Consider the following 12,877-nt stretch of genomic DNA (forward strand, 5'->3'; position numbering starts at 1 on the left):
TGAATGAACCCCTGCCCTTCCCCATGCTCCTGCAGCAGCTCTGCAGATTTCAGGGGATTACCCTGTGCCCCCTTTGCAGTGCACTGAGCTGGAATCCCTGCAGCTGTAAAAACGTTATTCTTGTGTTGGGAGGAAAAAAACCACAATCCCACAGTCAAAAGAGGCAGTATCTCTGCCAGTTTTCTGTGTAATAATGTAGTCGTTGAAGCACTCACTTTGGAGAAAAGGTTTTTTTTCAGGGTTCTCCTTACCACAACAGAATCCTACTCACACCTTCCATCATTCTGAAGAGTGTAACCTGAGCTGCCGGTTGTGATAATTGCCTCCAGTAATGTTTGTGAATCCACAGACAGGGAATAAACACCATTTAAACACATCCTGGGTGTAAATGAAGAAGGACTAGTCCTGAGAGCCCAGAGCACAGTCTGAACAGAGGTGAGCTACCTACCAGCCGGCTTACTAAGTTCATATCTCACTTTCTTCCCTCTTCCTCTCCTCGACCTTCCATAAAGGTTTCATTTCTTTCTGAATGCTGCAGGGTGAAGAGGTTCTACTCCCTGGGATACTTACCCATCATTCTGACAAGTATGTGTTCTGGAGCTTGGACATTTTAAGGATGGAAGGAGATGTAGCCTTGACATTAACGAGTAAGTCTATACTGAATTCTTTGCCTGTATGAAATTCCCAGAGGATGTTGTCCCCAAGCTATTTGGAAGAAATGCCCACTCAGGTACTAAGGATAACACCAGAGCATCGTGGAGAAGACAGCTGGAATGTGCTTCAGGAGTCAACCCTCTCCTTACTCTCCATCCCATTAAGTGTGTGTCGCATTAGAGATACGAGGGCGGTGTGAGCCGGTTACCAGCCTCGGAGAAGAAGGGGAGACAAATCCTCAGTTGCAGTTGCTTCTGTTGTGGCTGCCCAAGTAGCAAGAGAAGGCCTTTGTCTTTCCCCTCCCTGTCCACAGGCTTGCCTGTTAGTCAGTGTTGGTGAGTGCAGACCTGGCTGCCTCATGGTGATGGCAGCAGGGCTGCAGGAGGTGACAAGGACCTCTGGGGCTGGGCAGGGAACTGCTGTGGCTGCTAGTGATAAAATGAAGCCATGGAAAAGAGTGATGGTCCCCAGGAGCTGGATGCAGTTGTCACCTAACTCCAAGCCCTTGACACAGGTAAATGGACAATTTTGCTTATTATTTTGATTACAGTTTTCATGTAGATAACCTGTATGTCCTTAAGAAATTATTTTTACCCAGCCCAATATAAAATATTTTCTGATTTTCCAGTAAGTAGGAATGGAGTGGGGGAGGATTAATATGAGTGACTTAGAACAAACTCAAGGTTCTTGGTATGGCCACAGATGGGGAGAAAGAAAGATCAATTAGAGCTACTTACTATTTCCTGGGCTGCTTCTGCTATCATCTGCCTTTTTTTTTTTTTTTCAGAGAAAAACCTGCTCCAAGCTTGGTATTTCCTGTGGACACCATGAGGCCTCTGGCACAGCTTGGCTTAGCACTGGAAGGGTAAGACAAGTTCCTTTTTTTAGGCCACCTAGAAAGTATAGGTCTGTCTCCTCTTGGTGAAGAGGCCCACAGAGCACATCCAAAGAGTCAGGCATGGCTCACCTTGCCATATAAATAATTACTTCATTATATGTTGTGTCATGTGTTCTCCTTATGATACTTTTCCATGCCACTACAGTGTAATCTGTTTGTTCCTTTAACCCTGTGCTCAGTGTGCAGTCAAATGCCAATCATTACCAGCACCACATGTTCATTTCAAATTATATCTCTTGAAGCTCTATTTTTGGTTGCTTTCTGGTCCCTATGCACTATTTATATAGTGCCACATATGTTTTGTGGAGCCCTGAGATGAAACTCAGACGTGCTGCTCATTAGGCTACTGTCTAGCTGCTAAACAGTACCAATTCTCAGATGCCCTTTGGTGACAGAGTTACAGTAACTGGACTTTTAAGTCTGCGTAGTCTAAGACTTTACCCTTCAATGATGCTGGCCCATGGCCTGCTGAGGGAATCTGGACCCATGAATGATAAATAGGGCAAGGTGGCAATACGTTGTTTAAACTGTAACCTTCAATAAAGGTTTTATGAATTGACTGGTGCTTCCTGGGCACACAGTGTTCTAATAAATCTAACCAAATATTTAGAGGAGACAAGTAATTAAATGTGAGTGAATAAAAGAACCTATTAAACCATCTGGACAGTTCAAAGAATTGGTAATTTTCAGATAAAATGTTGAGAGTTAAGGTCACCAGTTAAAATCTGACCCTTGTTGAAGGTGATTAGGCATTACTATCACCTGATGACTACCTGGGAGACCTAGGTGAAATGAGTCAGGGATTGCTTTTGTGTTTATGACTAATTCTGCAGAAAAGATTTTCATATTCCTGTCACCTTTCCAGTAGATCCCCAGCAGGAAGATGAAATTTTAGATTATTTTTGTCTCCATCAGTGTTCATTTAAATTTAAATTAGGATGTGTTAGATGTGGGAAAGCTCGTGTTTCTATGACAAATTAAATGTATGTTTTGACAATTAAAAGAGAAGATGAAATTCCAAAATGGATGATTTTAAGGGAAAGGGGGAAAATCCCATGGAAAAAAGTCTGAAATCTACAAAGATGTTTTATATGGAGCATAGGCAGACATGGAAGGTTGAAAAAAAGAACAGACAACTAGCTGAAACCTGCTGATAAGAAATCTTTGTCAGCAAAAGAAAATCACTTGACGTATTTCAATCCTCAGCAACTAAGAAACCAAGCCCTCAAATGGGTAAGAAAGTGTAAAGGAGGCATTACACAAATAAATTTTATTTGAATTAGAAAGAAGTTAAAGTGGGTGGAGGTTGACTCTCACTTTGCAAAACTGGTGTTTACCACTGTCATAGTTGAGAGCAAATTTAAAAGGCAAAGACAGCTGCATTCATCTACAGCCAGTCTAACGAGCTGCTAATCTATCTTCCAGCTAAAAAGCTGCTTATGTGACCCAGTACTATGCCTAGCAGGAAGTCACCTTAGTCAAGAGACTAAATGTTTTGGAGTGGTGGTATTGTTTCCTCCTTCTGGAACTGCTACTGACTTGGCAGGTTTATGATTAAGCATAGGAGGAAAGAAGCACTGAGATGCTGGGACCTAGTTTGGTTCTTTGCCTAAAGAAAAGAGTTGTGTATGTCAGCCTCAAGCTTCTGTCCACACTCTGAGGCTGTTTAACACACCCAGTGTTTGTTAAAAACCTCACGGAGAAAGAGGTGAGTGCTGAGCTGTGGGTGCTGAGCTGCTTGGGGCAGATACCTTTGCACCTTATGCAGTGGTGTAACACCACGTGCACCAAATGTTAGGAAACGTGGGGCTAAAGAACGATTGCCCAGTTTTAGGGTCCTTATGGACTAGGCTAGGCTTAGGTCCTTTCACTGGTACTTTAGACTTACCCTACAGTTGAAGGCTTACAGTCTTATATGCTGGGCACTTGTAGGGGACATGGAGAGAACTGGATGTTCAAGAAGAGTCTGAAGAAGACAGAAAGTTTGGTAAGAAGATTCCTGAGGTCATGGAGAGTTGCCTTCATCTAGAAGAAAGCCGACTTTTAATTTCTTCACATAGTGGTAAGCCATCTCCTGTAGTTAAGTGTGTTATCCACAGTAATCTTCTGTTGGAAAAGCAAGCACCAGTCTGGTATGTCATATTTACCCCTCCAAAAGCTTAGGGGCAGTTTTTACCTGGTTAGGAAGGTCTCCAACCCAAGTTTCCCACCCTTCTGATGACTGCTATAACCAGGAGTTTGCAAGTACCAGGTTAGTGTCTCCTTTTGGAGCTATTCTGTTTGACACAGGCTATTTAAGTATTCATTGGAGCAGAGACTGTGTTGGAGGTCTCTCCCAGGTGAGATTTCCAACCGCCAAACTACAGCATATCTCTCCCTCTATCTCTGGCCTAATGAATATTTAAGATATGATAGTGATGACAGCCATGGAAAAACCCATGAGAAAATAAATTCCATCTTCATAGGAGGGTTTAAATAGTGTGCTGTAAATAAAGCATTGGGGCCACACTGAAGACGAAGGATAAAAGAAAAGGTTGAATAGCTTACTCATTAAGTGAGCACCATCAAGCATGAGTACAGAACGAGGCAAGGACTATGTGGAAAAAACAGTATGTCATCAAGCAATTAAAGAGTGTGGCACAATGCGTATGTATAAGGGACTGAATTAATGTTTTCAGGAAATCTTAATTTTGGCATTTACTAGCACTGGAATGCTTGACTTTACAATCTGAGCAATATTAATTTAGTGTATATTTTTGTGTAGATAAGCCTGACATAAAGAGGAAGTGAGGGAGCCTCACAAAGCCTTAAAAAACATACTCCTTTTTCCTCCACCCCAATCGTCTCTGAATATGAAATTATGGCAGCTGGTTGAGATTCGCAATCAAACAGTGAAAACTTAGTATACTTGATGATTATTGCCATTGCATTTCCTCTGTAGTAATCATTTTCCTATTTTAATTCCAAGCATTCTCCACCTCATCACTTTGCAGACTAACACGCAATGAATGCTATCAACAGGAGGTTTTTACAAAAGCCTCTACTGCTACAGTTGGAGTTAAAGAGGGAGGGGGCAGGGGCATTATAAAGGGTGAGGTTTTGAAGAGACATTAGAATAGATGGCTAAATAATAAAAAGTAACGAAGGTAGAATATTTTGCCTGCTGTTCTGCTGATGAATTTGCCCATGAGCAGATTGGAATATTTTAAAAACGTGTTCGTTATTCAAAATCGTTTGTTAAGGGTCAAATACTTTCCTGGTTACTCATACTGAAGCAAGAAAAACCTGTCTGTGGAACAAGCTGCTTCTGGGTGGGAATAGATGTGAGGAAATCTGTTCCCAATTAATTTATGGAAATAATTCTCCATTTCATAAGTGACTCTTTGTGTGTGTTTTTTATTCAGAATGTGGATAGTTTTGACTGATCTTTTAAGTAATGTGTTGTGTTACAATGTGTCACAACACACTGAACTGGGTTTGTAGTAAAAATATTTGGTTATATTCTGTTGTAAGTTAAGTTCTCTGATTGTTTTCTGATATTCATAGATAGTTGCCCTTCTTAACAGTTCTCCCCCTTCCCCTGAAAACATTTCCCTAAAACAATGGGAGAAAGTGAGCACAATAGGGACTGAAATGAATTAATTTTGCCATCTACAAGAATATGTGTGATTCTTACTTGGGAAGAGGGCCGCATTTGCCTAGTACTAATGACTAATGACTGATGAAAGGACTATTTTTAGTAAAGCACATGAGACTAGGCAGACATGAAAATACACACATGATGTTTCTAAATTCTCTAACGCTTTTATAGTGAAAAGATAATGGACACATAAAAATTGTGTCTTGTAGATAGCTAAAGCAATTATTATGTTGTAGAAAACACTTCTTATATTGATTTGTCAGAAGCCTTTTATACTTTGGTAGCTTGCCAAAGAGTCATTATGGCATAATATCTCTCCTAGTCTGTAATATACATTTGTTTCTGCTTTAGCAAAAGCACTTCTAAATGTGATATTTAGGTGAGTTGAGACACACAAGCAAATATCATTAAGAATTTTTGCAGTCCTGCAGAAGTTCTGAGAGTCTTTGGAGTCTTTTTGAAGTGGAAAAACAATAGAGGTTAAAACTGGGTACTTTTATCATCTCACACTGAAATGACTAACTCTGGAAGAGCAGAGGTGCACTCACAGCCTGCCCAAAGCATCCATACAAAGAACCCATAGAAGTATTTTGTTTATTAGCTGACTGCTAAGTTTCTCCTCATTTCTTTCTAGACTGACTTTTTTAATAGGGGGTGTAACTCAGTCACAACTAGAGGGGATTTGTTGAAACCCAGTTTGTACAGTTCCAGATCAGTTTGGGTTTAGCACTTATGCTGGCTACATGAGGATGTTTTCTTCGTTGAAGAGTAGAATGAGTTCTCAGTTATTCTGGGATTTCAGGCCAAATTATGTTGTGAGCTTGGGTGTACCACTAGCAAGGTGAAAGGCAGGCTTTGCTGCTGGACTATCAGGGCAGACTCAGAGGTGTGGACTTTGGATTCTTTTGACCTGTGTCACTGTCAGTGACAGTGACAGTGACAATCCTGTCAGCTGCAGCTACAGGTGGTTATTTTGGGTTCTTCAGACCAACCTGCACTGCACTTAGGAACCAATGAGCATTGCTAAAACACAATGTAGTCATGTTTAGCCTCTCAAATGTCATATCCTGGGCATCTTTCAGGGATTTATTTATGATAATTGTGTCTTTTCAATGGGAAGCTTTTTCTCTCTATATATAATAGCTGACTCGTTAAGCTTGGCACGACCGAAGTGGAAGACTGGCCCTCTGAAAGAGGCTTTTTTTTTCAGTTTTGGATCCAAATGGTTTAATTTAGAATATTCTCTGCATCAAGTTGGTGACTGTCATGTTTTAACTGGGAATACAGATGCAGCTTTTTCGCCCAAGGACGTAATTTATGACTGTGACCAATTTGCCACTTTGCTGTAGAAAGACAGCCAGAGGTCAGTCCATGGTCCAAGATTTGTGTAGCACAATGTGGCTTGTGTTCACATGAGGGCTAGCTCCTCTCTAGCAGATTGAGTTTTGAAATAGCCCAGACTGAGCCAGGCCCTATTGAAAAGCTAGGGTCCTCCATTCACTCTTGCTTCTTGATCCTCTAGTGCCAGTGGTATGGAGGTGCCTGTTTTAGGACCTAAAAGGTAAAACACAGTATTTACTGTATATTAACTAGTAAGGATTCTGCTTTCAATGGCTGAGTCAGGCAGCAAGTTCTGAGTGTTTCCTTGCATCTCCTGTGCATCCCTGCCTTGCATAAAAAGGGTTCAAGAAATGTTGTTTTGCTGTCAATGAGGACTATAGATTGGCACTTCAGTATTGAGTCACAAATATGCTGAATAAATTAAGGAATTGCAGTGTGAAATGAAGAAATTTTTTTATTGTAATGACTGGTTCCACTAGAAACTGAAACTTACCTTTATTCAGAGAGTAGGAGGAGTAAAAGCAAAGGAAATTAATTTTTCTCCTGCAATAGCAGCCCTAATAAAGGGAGAATACCTTTGATGTGAGATAATATTGCAGAACCCCAGAGCAACTGAGTTTGAAAGAGGTTATTGGGTCTAATCCCCAGCTCAAGAAGGATCACTTAAAGGCAGCTTCTCAGGACAATGTCCAGATGGCTTTGAATACCTCCATGGAAGGAGACTCTGCAACCTCCATGGGCAACCTGCTCTGGTGCTCAGTCACCCTCACAGTGAAAAAGTGTTTCCTTATGTTTAGGAGCACCTTCCTGTATTTTGGTTTGTGCACATTACTTCTTGTTCTGTCACTGGACATCACTGAGAAGAATCTGGCTCCATCTTCTTTGCACCTTCCCTTCAGTTATTCATATCCCTTGATAAGATCCCCCTGAGGCTTCTCTTCTCCAGGCTAAAGAGTCCTATCTCTGTCACCCTCTCCTTGTACATGAGGTGCTCTTGTTCCTCAGTCATCCCCACAGCCCTTTGTTGGACTCTCCTCACCAGTATGCCCATGTCTCTCTCATACTGAGGAGCCCAGAGCTGGATACAGTACTCCAAGTGTGGACTCATCAGTGGTGGATAGAGGGTAAGGATCAGCTCTCTCCATCCGATAATGGTATTTCGTGTAATGCAGCCTAGGATGCCATTAGCCTTCTTTGAAACCAGGTCTCACTTGGCTCATACTCAACCTGGTGTCCACATTCAAATTTGCTTTCCAGCTGAGTGGACCTCCAGGATGTGCTCCTGACTGGGGTTGTTCCTCCCCAGATGCAAGATTTTGCATTTCTTGTTGAACTTCATGAGGTTCCTGTTAACCCATTTCTCCAGCTTGTTGAAGTTTCTGTGTGGCAGCACAACCCTCTGGTGTATCAGCCACTCCTGGTTTTGTGTTATTGGGAAATATGCTGAGAGCACACCTTGTCCCATCATCCTGATCATTGATGAAGATGCTGAACAGGATTGGAGCCTGTAGCCCAGAGTGACAAGATGGGGTACAGTGCCAATTAATGTCTGGACTGACTAGACTTTGCGCCACTGACCACCACCTCTGGGCCCAGCTATGCGACCAGTTTTCAACCCACCTCACAGTCTGCTCATCCAGCCTATACTTCATCAGCTTCTCTAGGAGGATCTTAAGGGAGACACCATTAAAAGTCTTACTGAGATCCAGGTAGACAACATCTGCTGCTCTTCCCTCATCTACTGGAACAGTTATTTCATCATAGAAGCCTATCAGGTTGGTCAAGCATGACTTCCTTTTGATGGATCCATGCTGCCTATTCCTGATGGTTTTCTTGTCCTTATTGTGCCCGTATGTAGTTTCCAGGATTAGTGGCTCCATCACCTTCCCAGAGATCAATGTGACTGGCCTATAGTTCCCTGGATAACCCCTCTTGCCCTTTTTGAAGACAGGAATGATGTGCACTTTCCTTCCTTCCTCGGGTACCTGTACCTATTGCCATGATAATTTAAAGGTAATTGAAAGTAATGACATTAGCCAGATGCCTCAACACTTGTAGGCACATCCCATCAGTGCTCTGGTCTAGCTGATGAGTCAGTGATCAGTCAAAGGTTGGACTCGATGTTGGAGGTCTTTTACAACCTAAATCATTCTGTGATTCTATAACTGTTCCTGTCCATGCAGCTAAAATTATCCCCAAACTCAGGCTGTTTGTGCCCAAGTATCTGTTGTGAATGGCCTCAGAATGGTGTTAATTTTTTAATAGTGCTGTGAAAAGAAAGCTGCTCTGAGCCAGAAGTGTGCCACAGAAACCACCTGCAAATTAATATGCTTGGGCCCATGCCCCAGTCCTTTTTCTTTTATTGGTATTGATGCATCCATGTAGTCTGAGCAGTTGCTTTCCCCAGAGAAGAGTTTCACATGATTTACAGCTACATGAATTTGTCTTTTTTGCCTCTGGCTTTCTAAAACTACCTAGAACTTACAGCATGGAATAGGAGTTCACCAGCCTATACAGCCATCATTTGAAATCTTGGTGTCCCACTGCCCTCAAGCCTGTAAAAGCAGGAAGATTGTCTGGGAATGGAGATTGATGCTATTTTTTAATAGAACAAGTACAACTGTACTTAATTTTTAATTTATGAAAGAATTGAGTGTTTGCTTAGGAAGGAATTTGAAGCCTTTTGTGTGGTATTTTTTAAAATTTATTTTACTTTAAATAAAGGCAACCCAAGCTGTTGTTCTTAAGCACAGTAGTTTTACAAGCAAGCTCTCATAGGAGTGAAGAGCTACTCCCCAATGCTTAAGCATTATTCTGTATAATTATGGATATTTTTTTCCTTCCAAAAATATTTTTTTGAGAAGCTGACATTTCAAAGGCTTTCAATTCTGTGTGTCACTATCAAATAATCTTTTTTGTACTTGGCTGTTTATTATTGGATTGCAACAACGATAAAGCTCTAGGGGTTTTGTCTCCTTTGGTATGTTAATTAGCTATTTTCCCTTTGATCTTTTTCTTACTGAAAAGAGTGAAAAGCTATCTCGGTAGGGAATCTTACTGATGTACATTCTTCCCCTCATCTCCATAATCTGAGGATCAGAGGGAGACAACAAATTTCACTGCTCAGTGAGGTTGCTATAGGCCTTAGTTATAATGTACTTGGTTTCTAAATAATCCCACCACCATTTATATTTGGAATACAGAAGAGGAACCTTTGAGAAAAGGAAATGCGAAAAAAATTAATTTTAAACTGTGAACTACCTTCATTAATTTAACTTTTTTCTTGAAGTTTTACACTCATGCATATGCCACAAGCTCTTTCTTGTATGCCTCTACACATTTTTTCCTTTTTTCTCTCCTTCTATTTTACTGTTGGCTTTTGATACATTTTCAGTTCTCACAGAAATAAAATATAGGCTAAGCACAGAGTAACTATCGAGTGAACTTGTAAAGTAATAAATGTTAGAATAGCTTTCCTATGGAAATGATGAAACTCCTGTAACTTTGGACCATTAAAAACAATTGGGTAGAATTGTGGAGTGGTGGGGAAAAAGCATATACATATACGCACAGAGATTATATGTATGTATTTCTGTCTCTCAAAGTCCTTCCTCAAAAGCTGTCATCCTCTATAACATTTCTTGAAAAAATTGAAGTAAAAGCACTTCAGTGAGAGGCAGAAGCAGATCTGCTTCATGGGGCAGTCCAGCACTGGGAGAAGTGTAGGTAATATTATCTATTGGAGACTTTCCAAACAGTTTCTTTGAGCCAGTTTATCCATTTTCCTAGGAGACGGACAAAGCATGAGGCAACCTTGCTGCAGAGATTCTTGTGTCCTCCAGTGTGGGATGTGACCAGATCTTGATATTCACAGTACAGATATCTACATGTGAACAGGTCATGTAGTCTGCATTGGAAGTCAGGGAAGGGAAGCTGGCACTTGCGGAGCAAAAAGGACGCTATGCCAAAGAAAATGTTGGGTGAACTCCGCCCTAATAGCATCCATTTCTCTCCAGTGCCCCGTTCACATCTGTATCAAATTGATACTGGTGTTTTCTGAAATGGGATGGGACAAATCCTTCCTCTTCCAGGTTACCTTGCATGTGGAAGGGTGAGGAGTACCTAAGGTTCTCTTGCTGCTGTCCAACCATTGCTGCTGTTGCAGCTCATCATTAATGTCTCACCTGTGTGCATGCATAGAGGAGGTGCCAGACTGTTTTTGTAGTACAGGTACATCACCTGCTGAGGGATGTGTTGGTATTCCCCTGCTGTGAACCCTGGGCTTGGAAACGGTCACATTAACTTGCAAGTTCAATTCAGTCATTAAAATACAGGTGCTTAATTCAATCTGAGGTGCCTGAAGGAATCTCAGACACCCATATGGGTCTGACTTACAAAAGACAATGAAAGTTGCAAGTTCTCCTGGAGCAGCTGGAAGTCCTATGGCATCTTTTATGGCATTTAGACAACTCGATGTCACTCTAAGAGTGGATGCACATTGAGGCATGTGTTTGCATGCAAGTGAGGTGTCTAAGCCTCCATTACAATGGATGAAGATCTTGTCAATACAGTAGAGTCTTGAGAGCTAATAGTCTCAGTCTAAAAGTAATACCTACAGGTGACCAGCTGATTTCAAGTGTCTAACATGCTTCTACATTCTGGACCTGAATTCCATCCCCGCTATGTAAAAGTCCAGTTCAATGTGCCTACATTATTGTGGCACCTGCTGCAGTTTAAGATACTCCCACTTGGCTACTAGCTCCTATTCCAGGAGGACATAGGTCCTTTGTCATATGTGACAACCCCATTGGATACTGCAGTCCCTCTAGGACACCTGAAATGGCACTAGATACCTGCATATGTGCAACAGACTTGAGCATTAGATGTCTGCTTTTTTGCGAGCTCAGAAGTTCCCCAGAAAATATCTCTTTTTCTCCACTGAGTACAAAACAAGCCTAGTTCAGATGTTGAGACATCTGTGGTAGATCTCTAGCTGTGATCAAGTGAATTCCATTTCTGTTTTTCTGGGCACATGCATCTCAAAGACACTCGGGATTCCTACTTTTTCCAAGGTGGCAGTACAATCGTCGTTTCTCTGGAGCATCTACAGGATGTCTACATGTGTCTGGACAGGTGTATTCTGACACAGAATCAAAAATAAGTGAAAATCATGTTGAAGTTGTTCATGAGTGATTTTAATGCTTTTGCCTTCCTTTTGCTGCTCTACAACCATGGGATGCAAGTTGGTGCTATGGTATGAAGAGCCAGGGATATTTTTTTTTGCTTTAGTGAAATCTCTGGTATTAATTTTTGAAATGTGCTGCTTGCACAACATCTTTCCTCAAGTTTTTCCCCACTATCTCTAAGACTTAATATCTTAGAGCAGTGTCTGTAAACCAAAGGTAATGAAAAAAAGCAGACAGGAGGATTTAGATCCTGTTATAGTCTTATGCAATAAAAATCTTGCTCCCACAAGAATCAACTGTTCTCAGGAAGGCTCAGGTGGGATTCCCAATGGTCTGTGTAATTACAGGGGGAAGGATCCTTACTTTCTGCTCTAAGTCAGGTAACCAAGTCTGAGCTAGTCACACGACCTTCCCTTCACTGAAATTGAAGAGAGAAATTGAAGTCTCCAGAGGAGATTTGCATTTAAGACTGCTCTAATAAATCACTCTCTGGATGTGCTCATTTCTGTCTACTGACTATAAAAGGAGTCTCAAATCATGAGCTCACCCGAACTCAGACATTTATAAAGTCAATGAAATAAAAATATCTTATATGTATCTGAGACCAGTGGAGGATTTCCTCCTGTTCATCAAGATTAAATGTTCTGTCATGAATGTGAATACATGAAGTTGTATATACAAGACCATTATTTTTATGTTCATAAGCCTTTTACTGTCATGCTACTTTTTAAATATTCAAAAAGTGACCTTCAAATGAAAGTCATCAGTGTTTTCAGGAAAATGTGATAAAGTCTGCTTGGCAATCACATCTATACTTAAGCCATGGTGACAGCCAGAATATGCACTGAGTTAATGCTACCTGAATCAGGTGTGGTACAAAACCCCCTGGGCATGGTGGTAGGTTTCTATTTGTTTGGTTTGACTATCTCTTCAACCACACATTCTGCTTCTTTATTTCAGACCTCTTCACTCAGAAGTTTGGCTGTTGTTGCCTCTCTTATTTTTCCTTTTTCCTTCTTCCATCTTACTTTTTCCCTGTTTTTCTGTTTTGCTTGTCATTTTGTTGTCAGGCAATTCCTCAATTTTCCAAGATGTGGATCATCTGCAGGGGATGCTTGGAGTTCCTTGAGCTATGTGTTTTTCCTTTGTACCACCACA

General features: G+C 41.2%; 1 protein-coding gene across 2 annotated transcripts in view; it reads left to right on the top strand.

Moving 5' to 3' along the window:
• The first annotated feature begins 318 nt into the window (after positions 1 to 318).
• The window catches only part of LOC116439823, a 36,053-nt gene continuing 23,494 nt past the window's right edge, over positions 319 to 12,877 (top strand). Inside the window, exons 1-4 of one of the 2 annotated variants that reach the window (XR_004238290.1) lie at positions 319 to 435; positions 539 to 647; positions 1,442 to 1,519; positions 3,485 to 3,614. Coding sequence is in view for 1 of the 2 variants with exons in the window: in XM_032099859.1 (XP_031955750.1) it covers positions 1,013 to 1,168; positions 1,442 to 1,519; positions 3,485 to 3,614 (364 nt within the window). In the remaining variant the exon portion in view is untranslated. Of the gene's footprint in view, positions 436 to 538; positions 648 to 670; positions 1,169 to 1,441; positions 1,520 to 3,484; positions 3,615 to 12,877 lie in introns of those variants that run through there. The other variant, XM_032099859.1, reaches the window with a different exon arrangement.

The sequence above is a fragment of the Corvus moneduloides genome, chromosome 2, assembly GCF_009650955.1.
Source record: "Corvus moneduloides isolate bCorMon1 chromosome 2, bCorMon1.pri, whole genome shotgun sequence".
NCBI lineage: Eukaryota > Metazoa > Chordata > Aves > Passeriformes > Corvidae > Corvus > Corvus moneduloides.